General features: G+C 43.4%; 1 protein-coding gene across 2 annotated transcripts in view; it reads left to right on the top strand.

Moving 5' to 3' along the window:
• Positions 1-404: 404 nt before the first annotated feature.
• The window catches only part of akap11 (A kinase (PRKA) anchor protein 11), a 33347-nt gene continuing 13843 nt past the window's right edge, over positions 405-19908 (top strand). For both annotated transcript variants that reach the window (XM_079254611.1, XM_079254610.1), the window contains exons 1-7: positions 405-447; positions 8782-8883; positions 12425-12535; positions 12621-12674; positions 12831-12962; positions 14165-14426; positions 14555-18857. In XM_079254611.1, coding sequence (XP_079110737.1) covers positions 8821-8883; positions 12425-12535; positions 12621-12674; positions 12831-12962; positions 14165-14426; positions 14555-18857 — 4925 coding nt within the window. In that variant the 5' untranslated portion in view covers positions 405-447; positions 8782-8820. The remainder of the gene's footprint in view (positions 448-8781; positions 8884-12424; positions 12536-12620; positions 12675-12830; positions 12963-14164; positions 14427-14554; positions 18858-19908) is intronic.

Here is a 19908-nt window from a genome sequence, read left to right as displayed (position 1 = left end):
CTAAAGAAAATTAACAATGTAAAATTTGGCTGTGTAGAACGTTTATTTTTTTCCAGAGTTTGATTGTTCTTCCTAGTTCGATTTGTTTCGTCGAATCTGTGTGCGACGAGTGATGCCTGACTCCTGTTTTCATGGGAGACTTTGGAAGCTCAACGATAGGCCGTGGATGGAAAGCTCGGTTTACTTTTGGGAGTTAATCAAATCGATCCTAAATGAACGACTTGTTAACCTTCACATTTATTATCAATTTTGCGTCATGAAAAACACAATTACTACTTACTACTGACATATTTTCTATATACTATGGGCTGCTTTGCTTTTTATATGAAGATATTTGTCCATAGTTTTGGATTCCGCGAGCCAATTCCAAACAGCCGAATCGTTCCTTCATCGCCCATCAAACACTGCAGCTCCCGTCGCTGCAGCTGCAGAGTCCGACACGAAAAGGTGAGGAGAAATGATTTTATAACAGCTAAAAGCGATATTTTAAATAAACGGCTTGTGACAGCATACAGTTTTGAGATTGCTATTTGAATTCACCCCAATGTCACGGTTATGTTGGTGTGTTAGGCGCTAGCTGGCTAGCATGGGGTGAAAACAGAGCGATGCGTCTGCGGCCTGATTCTGCTGCTAGCTCAGTGATTGACAGCTTGTCAACCAGCATGGAGGCTTTACGTTGCTGTGAACGCCTGTCCTTTAATTTACTCCCTAAGTTTTTGGTCTGTGCGTGTAATTGTGCAAAGATATAACATCTATCCAGCTAGTTAGCCGTCTGCGTGTTTGGGTTTTTACTGCATAGAGCATATATGGTCTTGACTGTCCATCAGCATCCACGGTGAGAGGCTCCTCTGTGGCCTGCTGGCTGCGGCGGGGTACCAGCCAGTCTCTCCTCCCAACACCCAGCCTGGATGGTGGGCGTAGGAATTAAAATCTTAAATCATTTCTAACATCTATCTTAGAGGTTTGTATCAATCAGAAACGACTGTTGTCAGAAGCCACGGTGCATTTTGTCAGTAGCAGGGCTGATGCAGATGTGTGTGTGACATTATATTTTCGTTTCAGGTGTTTTTGTGACAGTATTATTATTGTTATTGTTTTTGTTTTTTTTATCATTATTATTATTATTGTTTTTCTCAGATGACACAGGGCTTAAAGATGGTATATAATTTAGGCGAAAACTGTGTAAAAATGAGTGTTGTCTATTGTTTAAAGGTGGAGTATGTAAGAGTTTCAATATTTTCAAAATAAATTAACTAATAAAATAACTACAATCATAATTAGATAGTTTTTTGAACATGTGGGTTCCAGTCTGTCCATATTTGATGCGTTATTCAATTACAAGTTTAATTAATGACAAATGACAAAAAGCACTTTTTTTTTTTTTTTTTTTTTTAACTGGTAGGCAAACATTTAAGAAGGTTTTTTGTCATTAATTAAACTTGTAATTCAATAACGCATAAAATATGGACAGACTGGAGCCTACATGTTTAAAAAAAAAAACAAACTATCTAATTATGATTGTAGTTATTTTTTTAGTTAATTTATTTTGAAAATATTGAAAATCTTACATACTCCACCTTTAAAGAGCTGCAGTTGCCTCTGTATTGGTCCTAGGGATTCACTTCTTTGCTTGAATGAAAACTGAAATACCCCCCCTTTAAAATGATACCAAAGACAATATTGTTGAACATTGACAGGTGTACGATACCAAAGTGTAAATCAGGATATGCACCAGGATACATGTAATTTTCTAATGGGGGTCGGGTAACTTCATGTGCTGATAATAATGATACAGCTTCCAGTTAGAAAGGGTTATCATACCAAAATATCATCGACAGACATGGATCTTTTTAAAAATCAGAAGTAAGTTTCGTCTTGTAAAATTTTGAGCTTTGGCCCATGGACTATATGTCTTACAGTCGTATTGTACATAAAAACATTCTGAAGAAAATTGTGTTGTGATGTTTTACAATTCACACCAAAACAAGGTCCCCATTTGAGATGGACAGAAATTACCTATGAATAATTTATTTGTAAATTATGAGTGTTTATTTGTATCGCTGTCAATATATTTTCTTATATTTATGTTTTTTTCCAGCTACATAACGAACTTTGTTGGATCTCCCTTTAATCTTTTTTTTAAAATTTTTTTAGCCAAAGACATTTGCTTCATGTAATTTACAAATATTCTTTATTGTTTTATTTATTTATTTCCTGTGGATGATGTTATGCATACATAGCCGTTTTACTTCATCGTAGAAAAGACACTGTTTTTACTAGGGCTGGGACGATATGATTTTGTTCCAATTCGATCAATTCTGATTTTTTTTGGGCACTGATTCGATTTAAATTGTGATTCTCACATTTCTTTGATATTGCTGATTTTCGTAGATTAAAAACAGAAAAAAATGTACAAAACTTTTTTTTTTTTGTTGCTCGTCATTTTTCTTGATTTCTATAAGAAAAAACAACACAATAGCCAGATCATCATTCTGCTGCTATAATGCCCAGTAAGACAAATAAAAAGATCAATAAAAATAATTAAAATTACAAAAATTTTATAATGGATTATTTGTATTTATTTAAAAAAAACTTTTTTTTTTGTTTAAAAAAAATTGATTTTAAAATTGTGAAGCAAAAATTCCCAATATTCGATTTTTAACCCTACCCCTCCCCTAGTTTTTACTGCTGTAGATCTTGCCGTATTGGCTTTTAAAATCACTTTAGAGAGGAAAAAAAGCATCAACTTCAGTTACAAGGTGTCAAGTATCTACATATGTAGATTAATCTGATCCACACCAGGTAGGATTTAGGAGAAGTAACACATCAGATTAACATGAGCATGTGAGTCCATATGCTGTCATTATTTACTGAACAAAAAAAACCAGGACTAAGTCCACCTCATGATTCAGCAGCTTGCAGAAGCAGTTTTTGGAGCAATAGATTGAAGGAATGGCTTTCTGTGTCTCTTCCATCATTATGAAGGAATCTTGTTTTTACTTTTCTTTCCGTCGTTTGCTCAGTTCGTTTGTTTCCTCACAGCTCTCTGAAATAGCTGGCTGTCACTACTAAAACCATTCAACTACATTTGATTTGGTTTAAAGTATGATTCAATCTGTTATCGATTCATTTAGATATTCAGGCGACAACGCCAATTTCTCTGGAACATTAAAGTCATTCTCAGATAGCTTTATTTTTTATAAAGTGTTGAGTCTGCTTAGCTTTAAAATCTGATCTCCAGCAGTAATCAGATGCGATCCGATGCATTAAGACGTACTTCTGGAATACGATGTTTGAAAGATCGTGGCCTACATTTACCAGTCCATTATATGACTTATTTCAGAGGACGTGTGTGTGTGGTGACGTCACATCCTGGTCTTTTGCAAACGTTCGATGTTTGGCAGACTTTTTCAGTTATCTTAAACACAAACAGACAAATAAACAGATTAAACGTAAAAACATGACCTCCTTGGCGAAGGTGAAAACACAGGACAAGCTTCCAACAGGTTGTAAAACATATCGCAGACTGATCCAGGTAAAGGAATCATTCCAGATACTATGATCCAGAATATGAATAAATAGGGGGCCTTTAGAGTTTTCATCATAGGAGGAGAAGAAATAATTACAATATGGGGAGAAATGTGGCGCTTGGCGGAGGTTTGTGCTCTCAGATAGGGCTGGGCGATACGACCTTTTAGTAATATCCCGATATTTTTATGGCATGTCACGATATACGATATATATCTCGATATTTACCTCAGCCTTGAATTAATGCTTTGGTGCATACAATCACATCAGTAAGATGATTTTGTGTCTCCATTAAAACATAATTGTTCATACTGCATTAAGATATGCTGATTTTAAACATTTATGCCAAAAGGATGAAATTGTAAGGAAGCAAACTGATCAAAACCGTATTTATTGAACAGTTAAAGCAGTGGCAGAAACATGTCATTTTAAAACAAAATAAAGTGACTTTGCATGATGTAATAAATGCAACGTATGAAAATAGGTGCTCTAGGAGTGACTTTTCAAATGAACTATTATAAGGCTTTGCTTTATGGACACGTTTTTGAGTTGTCCTGTATTTTTTTAATCGCAGAGTTTAGCATAGAAATCAGTCTTATAATCCAGGCAGAATGTCCTCGTATCGTCTCCAATAAACGGCTTCAGCCAGTTTTTAATTCAGGGTTTGATTCCCACTGCTTTCTGTACTTTCTAGAGACATGAGGAGCTAGATAAATATGCTTGTGTCACACACACAGTGGATGAGGTGAGTAAGTGACAGAGGCTGTGAATGTAATCAAATATAATGATTTATTTTTGCGTGACGTGAAAAACTTTGTAATTTACGTCCCACTCTGTAATCCAGAGCGGGATCAGAGGTGGATTTGGCTGTTCATTGTGACTGTAGGTGGAGTCGTGCAGGTGTCCTCTCTGCTCCTCTGACTGGCTGGAGCCAGAGCCGGAGCGACTTTAGGACGGGGAGAGACTCTCCTTCTGACAATAACTTTACAATATGCGCTTTAAAGTCAGACGCCAAAACACCAGGAAAGTCTCCAATAACTCCAGTAAAAGTCGCTAGATTTGTCGCTTTTCACAAAAAGTCGCCAAATTTAGCGAGAAAGTGGCTCCACGCTGCCTCTCATGACGTAGCACGTAGCTCACGTTATGTACGTAACGAGGTGCGCTCGTTTTAACTCTCTGTGCAAAGCGGTGCAGAGTCGAGGAGGAGGGAGAAAACCCCGCAGCTAAAAACACCTGCGTGACAACAGGATACTCCAATATGAGGAATATAAGCATTTTCTATATCGCACAGGGGACTAGCCACCATATCTGGAGTATATTCGATATATCGCCCAGCCCTACTCTCAGACTGCTTTTCTAGTTGTTTGATGTGATTCTATTTATTTAATGTCTCTTTTCTTTCTTTCTGTTTTTGTTCTTGTTTCTTCTATATTGAACAGTTTTGATAAAATACTTTATTTTCAGACTTTGTTCAACTGTATCTCTGTATTGACAAATTAATAAATGTAAAAAAGAAAGAGTCAACCGTTAAGGCTGTGACGATATTTTGGGTGCCAATTCAATTTAAATTGCGATTCTTAAGATTCCTCGATATTGCTGATTTTTTTTTTTTTAAGACCAAAAACAAAAAAACCCCCACATTTTTTTTGCTCGTCATTTAGCTTGATTTCAATTTGGAAAACGCCCAGTAGCCAAATCATCCTTCTGCTGCTATATGGCCCAAGAAGACAAATAAAAAGATCAATAAAAACGATAAAAATGACAAAAATTTTATAATGGATTTTTTTTTTAATTTAAAAAAAAAACAACAACAATTTTTTTAACCAAAAAAAAAAAAAAAAAATCATTTTTAAAATTGTGAAGCAAAAAATCTAGATATTCGATTCTTTTTTTTTTTTTTTATTATCTGATTTTCCCACCCCTGTCAACCGTAGTCAAGAGAAAAGCCAGCAACTATTCCCGTATTTTGTTTAGCATACGGTTATTATAACCGGCGAAATATTGAGTAGATCATGTGGAATTACATTTCACAAGGCTGAATAATAATTTGTTACTTGACAAAATAAAAACAGATAAATCCAAATGCATCAATAAACAATCAAACAGGTTAGTATCAAATTCATTTATACATTTATTTACATTATAGCTACCTTATGTCTTAGTTAAATAGCGTTATAAAAAATAGTTTTTAATGTTTTACAGTGACCTCTGACCTTTGTAACAAGCCAAACAGTGAGATAAATCAGGTAAAAGTTCCTGTTGTGGTTGGACCTACACCTTACAGATACCTTGGAGGCGCATGGGAGAGCCATCCAAGATGGCGACACGATGAGACGTATAGACAGCGTGATACTATGGGGTGTCTACGTATATTATGTCTATGCCTGGAGAGTCTGAGATGTAGCTCATTGATCTCTCTTTGACTCCTGTCATCTGCAGAAATACTCTGATTACTCTGCAGTTGTGGGTGCATCAGTGATGGACAAGAACAGAGAAAACTGTTCGATCAGTTGGTAAGATGGTGCAGAAATGATTAGCGACGACAGAAGAGATGACTGGAAGAAATAAAACACTGTTTATCTCCTGGAAGTGGAGGAATATAAGTACATTCTGCTAGCACGAGATCAGACTGGACATGTATGACAAGTTCTTACTGAGACGGACAGACTTTGCGTCTTGAGAAAGCTGAGATTGTTCTGTCTGCACAAAGGTGTTGCACGTCTTCTATAAGGATGTTGTGGACTTTGCAGTGTTGAAGGATCAGCACCAGAGACCTAAAGAAACTGACCAATATGTTCTGGTTCTGTGTTCTGTGTGGACTGTTCTTTAAATGCATGTTGCGCAAGCCGCTGAACATACTGAGCATTTCTACACGCTTTAACATAAACAGGAGGCCCTTCCTGCCAGCAGCCATCACATTCAGAACTTACATTACTCATTATGGACTCATTTAACAAGAAAACCTTACATTTCTCTTTGGGGACTGATAAATTTCACATCTTTTCTTTGACTTGCTGCTTATAACCATCTTTGGTATGTTAGTGTAAGAAATGAGAAACTCCCCACGGCACCAGTTACGGTTCAGTAACTTGTTACCGACCGAAACATCCTTATCTTATGCCGGGCGGACACTGTGATGGGGATTTCAGCACGACTTTGCTGTCGCAGACCACGCTGCGTCATGGTGGAAACATCGTGGCGTCGGGATGTCCGGTCGGGAGGTCGTGAGCCGTACAGTGTGAGAACACTCAGGATTAATTGCTGCTACGTTCTAACGATGATGCTGCGACCTCCCGATCAAACTTCTGGCATGTCAGAAATGTTCGCCGTCGCTCGTACAGTGTGAGCGGTGTTACGTCACCATTCTACGTTCGCACCTGCGCAGAAGACACCGGTGGAGCTTTAAACAATGGCGGGCAACCCCAACTTCAGACGTGTGCGGTGGACACAGCTGCTAGAAGAGAGATTAGTAGAGCGATGGAGAGAACACCAGGTTTTCTTTTTTTATTTTGTTTCTTGCTGCCTGCTCGCCATCTTGTTGCTCGCCACGCTGTGGTTGTCATAGGAACTAGGAACCTTTGTTTTTCGTTGTTCACACTCGAGCACGTCGTGCCGTCACACGCCGACTGACGCCGACAACCAGTCGTGGTTGTCAATAATGGTGGCTGACAGCAGTCGTACAGTGTGAGTACACATGTCGTAGAGTCAGATAGAGTAGGAGGGACGAACCCGCTCGTGCAGCGGGAGCATTTCCCCGACAGTCAGATTTCTAAAATCGCACAGTGTCCGCCCAGCATTAGTTAAATCCAGCTGAGGACTCCTGTTGGGGACAAGCAGTGTATTTATTAGTTTCATCAAGTCAACAGATGTCCAATTAGGTGTTTTTGTTAAAACACGAACAATTTATTTTAGAAAAATCCCCCAAAACAATAATATTCTGAGTGTTCAGCCTCGTTTTTATCTTCTAAATGTTCTGTACACTTCTTGTACAGTCATCCTGCCCCTTAGAGCTTTGTGTTTGTTGTCGTCGTAAGCCGTGATGGTTTCTCATGTTCTCCCGACTTTGCTCCTTTCCTTTAGTCTCTGTTTATCTCGTTTTCCGGCCACCCACACCGGCCCCCAACCAGACAGGATTCAGACTACACAGACCCTGCCTCTGACAGGTTGTTGTTCTGTCTGAGACGATCACCTCCACGGTCCTTTGGCTGGATCTGCTGAGCTTTGTTTGACTTTTTGTGCAAAGGATGAGAACTTTCTGAAGATGTCAGTAAGCCTGAACTTAGCTGCACTTAATTGTAGTTTCTCAGAAGCGGGGCTAAAACTAAATACACATGTCATTATGAGGCCACAGCCTTCTGCTGTTGGTTCTCACCAACGTAGAGCTAAACATTAAACATCTCTGGCTTATCATAAAAAAAGAAAGGAACTGATTGATTTTTCAGTGAGTCTCAGCTATAAAAGATGTCATTGTGCTTCTCCTCGTGATTAAATCCGGACGCTCTGCATAGCTGAGGTTTGGCAGCAGTGTCTGCTTGTGTTGTTCTTGTACGACCCGCGAGAAGCCAGGAGGTCCTGGATCACCAGTGGAAAGCAGTGGCATGCATTCTGCCCCTGTGCTCCTCAGGATGCAGGATGGGCTGATCAATCGGACCACCTGCCTACATCTAGACTCGGCTAGCCGCCTTGGATCACACCTCAAAGGAAAGGTTCGGGTTTCTTGGGAAACTTTTTCTTCTTGTACACTGTAAATATTTTGCCTCCTCTATTTGGACTCTCATGCTGCTTACCAAGTCTGATTCCCCTGCTCAGAGCAAACACACACATATTCACATACACACACACACACACCCCAATCCGCTCACCACACTGTTTGATCTTCGATGCAGGCTGGGCTGGGTTCAAAATATCAAAGTAGCATGACCTATGCTAGCTTATCCTTACCAGCGGGACAAGTTTAGGCCTCCTTTAAAAGCATGATTCATGATGCCTTCACGCAGGTCTGACGTCCATCTGGGCTACGCAGGTGCAGGAACGGCTTTTTAACTCTTCCTATAATGTGTGTCTTCTCCCTCTGTGTGTGTTTAACAGCTGATGTATATAAAACAAAGGTAATTGTTGTGAGACTGTCTGAACCGTGTGGCGCTGTCAGAGCAGCAGCACCAGGAGGTTTACTGTTTATATATGATGTTAGAAAATAAGCTCAGCCAGACCTTGTACTTTAAAACTCTCTCTCTGTTTCCTGACGGTTTCCAGGTGAGCTGCCAGCCAGCTGCGGTGCGGCTCTCCGTTGCCATGGATGCCTGTGCCCGAATCAGAGGAGTCCCGGTGAGGTCCAGGGCTTCAGTCCGGAAAGAGGTCTGTCCACTGGGACGCTTTTTGTTCTGTTTCTCATTCAGCTGCATCTACACCCCTGCTTTCAAGGAGGGACTCTGGTTCAGATCTTTTAGCATCTGCAGTTGATAATGTCTGTAGCAGCGATGTCTGATTGGTTAAAAAGCTCATTCCAACTGCAGGACGGACAGGCAACATGATATATTCTGACTGAACTCTTTAAGGTTGCCGTGGCAACTGCGTCCAGCACGACGCTACTGGTCGTCACTAGCTTGGCCTTGTTACTGCATGAACATGGGTTGGACTAACCGTCACTCTTCCTACTTTGTTGTAAAATCAGGTAGTGGATTTCTTTCCATTGCCATTAAACATCATTTCTATCAAACAAAACACCAAAGCCTCCCACGAAACACAATAGAAGTACATTAGAAGTGATCAAATTCAGTCCTCGAGGTCTAATAGGTCTGGGTGATTAATCAGATTTTAATCTCAGTACGATCTGGGATTCCAGCGATTATTTTTCTCTCTGCAGTTTCCTCTCCTGCTGTCTTCAGCTGCTAATCGAGCGTCTCTGGCGTTGCAGCGCTGTGCTGTAAACTCCTCCCACAGCCGCTTTGCTTTCATTCAGACACTGTTGCCAACTTGGCGACTTTCTCGCTAAATCTGGAGACTTTTTTTGTTAAAAGCGACAAATCTAGCAGCTTTTACTGGAGTTATTAGAGACTTTTCTGGTGTTTTGGCGACTGACTTGAAGGCACATATTGTTCTGCAGTTACTGTAAGGAAGGAGCAGCGGGAGCCTCTCCCGTCCTAAAGCACTCCCAGGCGGCCAGTCTCAGTCGGCTCCGGCTGCAGGTCAATGTAGAATAACTGCAGTAGGTTGTGGAAGTTCACCTAAACATAGTTTATACCATTGTCAGTGACAACTGGCTGCATTATTTTCCTATACATAGTTCGGTCAGTTAAACACTGTAATGTCCCTCCGTTACGGGGCGTTACCATAGCAACGCGTTAACCAGCTGGTTCAGATCAGCCGTCTTTTAACAGGTGAATGAGAGAAACGCGCTGCAGCCTGACAGCGGTTGTTTGGTATAAAACGTATAAAATAGTTCCTATATAAGCGGTAAAAGCGGATTAAACAACTCGGAACCGTCCATTAGACGGTTATAATGCACAACACGGAGTCTAGAACACCACGACACGCAGCGTTGTTTATAAATACTGGATAATCGTGTTAAATAATCCAGATCTCAGTTTCAGTCAAAATAATCGTGATTATAATTTTTGTCGTAGTCGAGCAGCCCTAAGGTCCACTATCCTTCAACTTTTAGATGCAACTCTTCTCCAACACACCTGAATCAAATGAGGCCTCTGCAGAGCTGGATGACCTGCTGCGGAGGGAAATCAACTGTTTGATTCTGGCGTGTTGGAGAAGGATTGCAGGATGGTAGATCTTGTGGACCGAACTTGGGCGACCTCTGCAATAGAGCGATGCTAGAAGCACCATAGAAAGATGCCTTCTGACAACACTGACCTTAAATGACTCCAGTTTGCACAACAAAATGTAACACAACCCCCTGGAGGTTGGGGGAAACTTAACAGAAAGAAAACGCGCCTTTTACATTTGCTCCACCGTGCATGTGTCCACATGTGCTCACTTCGTCCCGTTCAGGTTGTTGAAGGTGGCAGAAGACCACCGCAGTTGTCAGGTTGCCAGTTTATTACAGAGATCACTAAGACAAGTAGCTGTGTATGGTCACACACATTCCCAGAGTCAGTTTGGACTCTCCAGTTAACCTAACAGGCAGAAATCAGCTCAGGGTCAAGCTAGGAAGCTTTGTGCTGCAAGAAGACTGTTAGCATTCCCTGCAAAGTGCGTTGAGCCCTCAGAGCAACAGAAACGACTGCAAGTAAGCTTAGAAACTTTTTCCTGCACTTGTAAATACTTTCACACTGTTTCCATTCCTGTATGTTATTCTTCTAAATGTGAAACGGATGAAGAAATGCAACATGCTGACACGTCTTCTTTGCAGCAGTGTGACTTAAGGCTGGGCGATATGACAATATGTACAGTTGTGCTCATATTTATTCATACCCTTTCATTAAAGAAGGAAAAAAAACAGCTGCCTGTAAAATAAGCTGAAATTGACTAAAGTAATAAATAAAAAATGTATGAAAATCATGACATTATTTACTAATTCTGGTTCAATAGAAATATTTTTTAAAAAAAAAGCAAATAATTAAGATAATTTATTACATATTCCATCAGTCATAAAGTAATATTTAGTTGAAGAATCCTTTAATGTTTCCGCTCCAGTCAGGTGTTTTCTGTTCCTCTCAGTCAGACTTCTGCACCTGTTGACAGGTATTTTGTCCCACTGTTCAACAGAAAAGTCTCTCATTTGTCCAGGACACATTTGTTTTTTGTTTTTCTTCTTTCTTCAACTCAATTAAATGAAAAAAGTGTCTTATATTACTAAATGATATTTTTTTACATTTTTAGTTATTGTTCCTTTTTTAAGTCTCCAGTTATTTGAGTGACTGTTGTAAATTCAACCTTTTCTTTAAAGAAAGGGGATGAAGACATATGAGCACAGCTGTATCGTTTGGAATATAGAAAATGTTTATTATGTCATATGAGGCTCCATCGTTTACACCACAATAAGCTGCTTTACTGCAGTATTTTACATCAAGATGCGCTTTACGGCTGCAATATATAAACAAACATGGAGGAAGATAACAGATGAGCAGCCAACCCAACCTGATGACTTTGTTCCTAAAAGAAGGAAATTTCTGTCTGGATGCAGTTTATATATAAAAAGACCGACGTGGAACCGACAACAGACTAGCTCACAGTCCCAACAACGGACTCCGACACAATTAACTAATTTTATCACCTGCAGGAATCAGGATAAAGAATACAGAATAAAGAATAGACGCAACGAGTAAAAGCAGCAAAAGCAGCGTCAAGTGGAGACGAAAGCTCATAATAAACTCCAGACCAAACGCTGCAGCAGGTATTTACCTGTGGAACGTCATACGGCCATAGTTCCCCCAGATGGAAGGAGATCCCTGCTGCTGTTGCCTAGCAACATCTGACACATAACTGATGTCTGACACAACATTACACAGTTTTATATCATTATGGGGATGTAAAATGAGCTATAACAGGATGTAGTGGCAACGTAACTTAAACATAATAGAACCTGTTCTGGCCACTGTTGCAGGACGTGAGGTTTCCAACAATTTAACTATAACATATAAAGACAAAAATATTATTAAAACTATACAAAACCTAGCAAAATTTTCCATAGCAGGATAAATAATACATCACTTATAACAATAAAAAATGGTTCCATTATAATGTTATGTACAAAAACATACAAATAAACAACATGGCTATAACACAGGATATGAGGTTTCGGTCGTATCGCCCAGCCCTGGTGTTACACCATCTCCGTAGGATTAGAGACACGGAGCCCTGCTCGACATGAACTATAACAAACAAATGCATGGACTCTCAATTTCTCATGAGGACTAACCATGTGGCATTTGTGTGTTTGCAGACTGTGCGTGACGGTGGAGCGCAGTCTGCCAAAAGCCTCTTCAGGAATAAAAAGGAGCTGTGCAGCGTTTGCCTGGAGCTGCCAACCAGAGACACCACAAGGCTGACGGAGGTTTGTCACACAAACGGCGCTGCAGCCCTCACAAATGCACATCAGATACACTCAGTGCCACGTTAATGCTGAGCTTCCCTTCCAGATTCATTTTGTGTGCCTGCCTGGACAATGTGAAGGAGATGACGCCACCCAGCAGGTATGTTTTCATCAATAACTTGTACACTAACATGCCAGGAATCCATGCTGGTGATATCTGGACGTTTAGATACAACAAACTTTACTGTTTTTTTGCATGAAGTTCTTCATTTGTCTGAATCTAAGAAGACTCCATGTTGACTTTTTTCTCCCCCAGGCTCTGTCCTCTCTGCCTGGGGGGCTGTGTGAGCTCCTCCGGTCTCTCCATGTTCACAGCCTGAAGAATGAAGAAGTTCTGCTGCTGAAAGACTCCCGCAGGCTGGCAGAGCACAGGGACGCTGGCATCCAGGTGGGTGTCACACCTCCCATTTTAAAGGAATTCTCTCAGTCAGCATGCTGAGGAAAGCAGAAGGAAACATGGGAAGGAAGGGGAGATTAAAACTGTAAGAATGTGTGACTGGACAACACACAAGCCAGACTTCACTAATAAAGCAATTTAAAACTTTCATACATATTCAGTATTTGTCTTTGACATTCAGTATGTTTAAAGTGTCTGACCGTGGCTATTTAAAACAACATAAGACATTATTTAGAGCCACTTATGCACATATTTATACAAGTTTATGTAAAATAAAAACAAAACTATCTAACTTTCTCTCTCTCTTTTTCTCTCTACGAGGTGTTTTCTGGTTTCTCTTCTTTTCTATTCTCAAACTTTCTCAAAGTACAAACTTTGTAACACAAATGCAAAATAAATAGAAAAATAAAATAAAAAATCCAGAATATCAAACATTGTATCTATGATGCCTCCCTTGGCAAAGTAAATTTGCCCAGCAGAACACAGCATCCAGAAAATCCATTTTGCCTGCTTAAATAACAATAAAAAATAAAAAATATATAACTACACCACTCCATTAAACAATTTAGTCATGAAAAATTCCGGTTCATTTACACCAAAAACACATATAAACATGGTAACAGAGTATATATCACTCATTCCCACCAGCAGAAGTACGTTCTTGCTGTTGTTTGAGCTGTTTTCCGTTCTCTTGGCCTTCTCTGTCCAGCAGACACAGCAAGTGTTTCTCACACTTGTGAGGAAACGCAGGTGGGATATCCAGATGTTGTTTTCGCAGCCCACGCCTGCCGCCTTGTCCTTGTCCTTCCTGGTGCTGTGCGTCTTGTTTGGGTTCACAGAGTCCCTGCAGCTCATTCTGTGGGTTTGCTTTCCAGTTCAGATAGCAAGACCTCCCACCGTTTTGAATTATTACGCACATATTCTGACGAGTTGCAATCAGAGCACAGACATAACAATCTTCCTCCTGCCCACCTCCTCCATCTTGTAAGATAAAAAAAAAAAAAATCTGTGGGAATTGAGTGTATTTAGTTAAAGTAAAGATCTTTCACAACAACAGCTGGCCTGACCGAGACGCCACAAGATGTACCGGTTGACTTACCGGTTTGGAGACACCTGGTTCTCTCCAAACCACCTGCTAGATGGACCAAAAGTTTCATATTTCTCTTCCTTTTTTGTGCTTTTTCTTCTTGCAGTGCTTGCTAAGGGCTCTGTGTGTGCACAGGCATAATCCCAACATGAGTGTCTACCCTCAGGCCACTGTGGCGTCTCTGGTGGGCTTGTTGGGGTGCTACACGGCAGGCGTTCGCTATGTGCTGGAGCTGCAGGCTCTTCAGAGGGGCATGGATCCCAACCAGCCAGAGGAGGATGACACCAACCAGTCGGTCTCATCGATTGAGGATGACTTTGTCACGGCCCTGGAGCATCTGGAGGAGGAAGACCCTGGAGACAGTCCCTGTGGGTTTGGAAACCTGAATTTTAAAAAGATTTATGGATCATTTTGTGTGTCTACCTGGACAATGTGAAGTAGATGATGTTTATGGAGGTTTTTTTTCCTTCTGTCTCCTTCCTGTCCTTCTCCACAGCTGCAGCTCCTTATTGCTCTTTTAATAAACGCGACGTGGCATCACAGACGGTTCCGGCCCACAAGAGGAAAAAGGAGCTGTCAGGCTCCCGTGTCATCATAAGTTCATCTTCCAAGAAGAAGTCAGGCCCAGATGTATCTGTCACAGTGCAGAAGTCGTCATCAGACGTTGAATCGCAGTGGACGTTCTGCAGTCCCGGAGCTCGTCTGCCCTCCCCATCGACTCACGTCAGCGAATCCGAAGAGTCTGACTGCTCCAGCCCCAGCCCTATCATTTTCCTGGATGAGGTGGGCTACCAGAAGAGCCTGCTGGCCAAGCTGGACATACCCCAGGTGCCAGGAGGGCCCAGAGAGCCAGTTGAAGACTCCGACTCAGAAGTCAGTGAATTCTTTGATAGTTTTGACCAGTTCGATGACCTGGAGGAGCTGAGCTCCGAGAGCTGCACGCTCACTCTTCCCGTGGACGCTGTCAACGAGGCTAATCCCAGCGGCTCATCTCCTAAATATGTTTCCAGAGGCTGCTCAACCAAGGGTATGAATCCACACCGCTTTGACCAGCCAACTCTCCCTGCCAATGTGAAGAAACCCACTCCTCTGAAACCAGGCTCTCCTTACTCCCTTCCCTCTGAGGTGCCAGACTCCCCTCGGCCAGTGCAGACGCCCTCCGAGGAGAACGGCGGCCCACTCTTCAGTCCTGTAAGCTCCTCTGCCTTTAGTCCTCTTGGGGACTCTAGTGGGCCTCTGGAATACTTCTGGAAGACAGACGAGGACTGGCAGGACAGCTCAGAGTTACGTAAACCGCAGGATCTCTGCTCCCTGTACAAGACCTACTCAGATTTTGCCAGCAATCTGTCTAAAGAAATTCTGGGATCCGTGTGCGGCTACCAGTCTGCCGTCGACATCAGTGACAATAAGAACCTCAGCTGCGTTTGCCACAAGGAGTTTCAAAACCCTTCAGGCTATCTGATGAAGCTCTCGGACATCCAGGAGACCGTAACTGTGGCCAAGCTGCAGAAGAAGTCCCAGTCTCTGAAGGACGGCATTCAGAGGTTTGCCTCTGACCTGGTGGAGATGAGTCTGGGAAGCGCCCTACGAGACCTCCAGAAAGGCGTCTCCTCCTGTACCACCACCTTGTGTCACCTGGCTGCCAGAATTACCTCCTCAGTTTTCCAGATGGCCTTCCATGAGATCGGCATGCGGCGCGCCTGCGTGCTGAAGGAACGAGCCATCAACGGATTGGCCGGTTTCCTGGTCGGCGAGGCCATTTCCGGGGCGCTGAAAGAGTTCCTGACGGTGAAAAAGCAGATTTTCCACAGCACGGTGACGCGGTTCGCTGCCGATCTGGCTGAGGAGCTGGTGTTCGAAGGCATCATGGAAGTGTGTCAGTTCTCTCATCCCTCAACCCCTCTCACACCGAGCGATTGGTCTTTTGGCCACAGGCGAGAAGAAGAGGAGGAAGAGGAGGAGGAAGTGGTGTCCTCTTATGCTTCAGACTTGTCTGAGTCCGTCATCCAGGAAGCATTCATAGAACTATCTCAAACTGATGTTGCCTTCACCAGCCAAGCAGCTATCAGCGTGTCTCTGGACAACATCTGCTACGTCAGCGCCGAGAATACCGGCACCGGCACCTGCAGCACCTTCGCCAACCGGCAGGTTTTAAGTGCAGCAGCCCCGGGCCCATCAGGAGAGGATGCCACATGCACGGTGAAGAATGCTTTGTTCACTGTGTCAGGCATGGCCAGCTGTATTCCTGTGCCCCAGGCAGGCCAAGCCCTCTCCCACTTCCAGGAAACAGAGGATGCATGTCAGCAGAACTCCGGGATGCCAGAAAGCCCCAAAAGAGTATCATCCTCTTCACACGCTCCCCCCTGCAGTCACGATGCTCATGCCTTCCTACCTGGAGGGGAGCCATCCCAACAAAAGTCTCCGTTTCAGAACTTTTCTGGCAACATGGTAGATATGATCGTAACCGAGGCTTGTGAGCTTATAACCGCCTCGAAGATGAAGAAGAGTTTCGGCGACTGTGCCGATTTCCTTACGAAGACAATCGGAAGCCGAAGGGATTCCACTTCAAAGCATGGCTCTGCAGATTCCCCGTCATCCCTGGGAACTGGCAGAGAGGCTTTCAGATACGACGGCTGCGTTGGGCAGGGCGTCCCTTTGGAGCAGGTGGCTCCGGTTTCGTTCCAGATGGGATCTTTCAAGCAGGGTAGGGTCCAGTGTGAGGTGGATCCCAGAGGGAGAGGTGTGGTTGAAAGCCATCCTGTAATGATGGATACTCTTGATGTGCCCGGTACAGCTGGAGGTGGACAAAACAGGATATCTGTTCCGGTGGATGACTCTGCTGTGAGCTCTCGCAGGAAATCTGGTGGGACTCCTGGTACGCCTCCCTCCACCCCTCAGCAGCCCACTGAGGTCTCCAAAGAGAAACAAATAAAGCAGTTTTCTAAGAAGCTGAAGAGCAAACTGGCCAAGGAGTTTTCCCCTGCAACGCCACCTCCAACGCCTCACTACCAGCCTGAGCCGGGTCCCGGGCTGAAGGACGACGTTCCCGAGGCGGAAAAGGCGGAGTTTGTGCTCCGCCTGATGAGGTCTCTCTCCGAGGAGGCGGACGGCACTGAGGATGTAGAGGAGGAAGAGCCAGAAGAAGAAGGCAACAGAGGCATAGAGGCCGGGAGTGGCATTCATGATCCGACCCAGCCGTCCTCTCGAAAGATGTCCAACAAGGAAGCGCTTCACTACGCTGAGCGGTTGGCGTGTCACATCGTCTCCATGGCAACGGAGATGGATACCCTGGGAGGAGCAGAGGAAGAGGCGGAGACGAGAAAAGGCAGCGAAAGGAGGAGAGACAGCGTGGCTCAGTTCTCGGAGCAGACCCTGAACACGTTGTGGGTGTACGCTGGCGAGGTGGCGGGAGAGGTCATAAACGACGTGAAGAAGATGGTGAGCTCTGGACAGCTGTGTCCGTATCACAGAGCTCTCAAGAGGAGGAGGAGGAGCTTCAACGGATCTGGCTCTGAATGTTTGCATCGCCACAACCGACACCAGTCTCATCCCAGCACGGAGCAAAACAGAGACTGGAGGTTAGGAAGGCTGGCTGAACTGTGGTCCAACGACCTGATAGCCTCGGTTTCCTGGTCTCCCACCTCCACTTCCAGCGCCATCTCCAGCTCCAGCTCCGGCCTGTCCTCGGAGTATCCCAGCTGCGAGAGCGTGACGGACGAATATGCCGGCTATCTTATCAAGGTGCTGAAAAAGGAAGGTGGAAGCAGGGAGTTGGTCCTGGACCAGTATGCAAGCCGCCTAGCTTACCGCTCTATAAAACTAGGCTTGGCTCACGCCAGTCGCAAGATAAAGCAAAGATCTTCTAGTTCCCGCCTTCACTCCTCCAAGTCTCTGCCAGCAGAGTGGAAAGCCTCGGCTGGGACGTCCTCGCCCAAACGCAGGGCGGAGTCAGCGGGAGTTCAGCCAGGTGACGATGCTCAGTGTTGTTGCAGGGGCTCTGAAGCGCAGAACAAGAGGGACTACACGGATTTGGTCAACTTTGCGGAGTCATTAGCTTACAACATCACCTGCGATGTCACACGAAAGCTCCGTCTGTCGTCCGTTCGACTTCCCAAGTCGCTCACCGACTCCTGTCTTTATAAGAAATCCAAACTTGAAGACGTGGCAGATAATCTCATCAGGAACTCCTTGTCGTGCCCTCTGCTGTCAAAGGAGGGTAAGAGCCGACTCTACCGCAGCACAGGGAGCCTGTACGACGGCGGCTACAGCAGCAGGGTCATGCAGGTCATTGAGCATTACGCCAGGAAGATCGTGGACGACACGCTGAAGATCAGCCTGGCTTCGGTTGGAAATTCAGCCTGGGAGCATCTTCGGACGCAAGGCCAAGACAGACATTCACACACCCAGAGGCTGTCTCAGGGGCCGGCAAGGGTCCGCGCTTTGGGAGAGAGGACCTGCCGTTACTGTCAGGCCCAGGAGTGTCCGTACTGCACCAAACTTAGCCAGCATCATTACCAGCCCATATTACAGAGGAGGCAAAGGGGGGTGGAGGGTCACTCAGGAGTCGAGCGACTCCCCAGTGTGGAGATTCCAAAGATCCACATCGACCTGGACCACAGGGCAGTTTTCGCAGATGAGATGGTCTCTATGGCGATGGAGAAGGCTAAACGAGAGCTCAGTAACACCAGCCTAAACGCCGACAGCGGCATCGGCCACGATGGCACCAGCTACGCCGAGAGCCTGACCGCAGAGATCATGACGTCGGCGCTGTCCAACATCTGTCAGGCTGCCGGCATCAGGTACGCACACTAGGGGTGGGAAAATCGAAAAAAATCTGGATTTTTTTGTTTCACAATTTTAAAATCGATTTTTTTTTTTTGTTAAAAAATCGATTTTATTTCAATTAAATAAAATTAATCTACTATAATTTTTTTAAAATCATTTTTATTGGTTTTATTTATCTTTTTACTTGTCTTCTTGGGCATTATAGCAGCAGAATGAGGGTCTGCCTGCTGTGTTGTTTTCTCCTAACTGAAATCAAGAAAAATTACTAGCAAAAAAAAAGTCTTATAAATTTATTCTTTGGTTTTTAATCTACAAAAAAATCGGAATTGAATCGAATCCGGCCAAAAGCATATCCCAGCCCTAACGCACACACAGTCACACCTGCCAGCGTAGATCAGGGCTCTGCAAAGTTTGCTACTAGAAGACCAAATTAACACTTTGCAGCAGGAAAACATATCTGACAAAACAACGTTTTAATGATTTTTATTTGACACAAGATAACCAAGTTGCACACCATCAGAGATCATATATTTACACAACTGCATTGTCTGCTCAGTATCACTTGCATTGCTTGACTCATCACTGCTTGCTGAATCAGCTGGAGCTTAATTAATTTGCTGAGTCATGATGTATGTTGTCATTTCTATGATCCGTCTAACGTGGCCTTTGCAGATAGACATGTCTCTACTTTAGCAGCTGTTACTCATTTCTTATTCAAGTCCAAGATCATTTATCTTTCGTGTATGCGGAGGCATAGAGCTGTCATCCTAATGAAGAAAGTTTGGGCCTTATCATGTTAAAACATGATAGTTTCATGTTTTTACAATAAACATATCACATTTTAATGTGATAGTTTCATCGAAGGATAGTTTATTGTATGTTTTTACAATAAACTCATGTTATAACTTGATATTTTATTGTAAAAAGATGAAACATATCACATTTGTGAAAACGTGAACTTGTTCATTTTCCACTTCAGATGAGGAAATTGGACAGTTGTAAAAGGCATGGGTCTGTACAGAAGGAAGAATGAGTCCAGTCCTCTTGACATGGCATCATTTCTGA

The sequence above is a fragment of the Telmatherina bonti genome (genome assembly GCF_933228915.1).
Source record: "Telmatherina bonti genome assembly, chromosome: 15".
Classification (NCBI taxonomy): Eukaryota; Metazoa; Chordata; class Actinopteri; order Atheriniformes; family Telmatherinidae; genus Telmatherina; species Telmatherina bonti.
The sequence above is the reverse complement of the archived record's forward strand: the minus strand, read 5'-3'. Positions and strand labels throughout refer to the sequence as shown.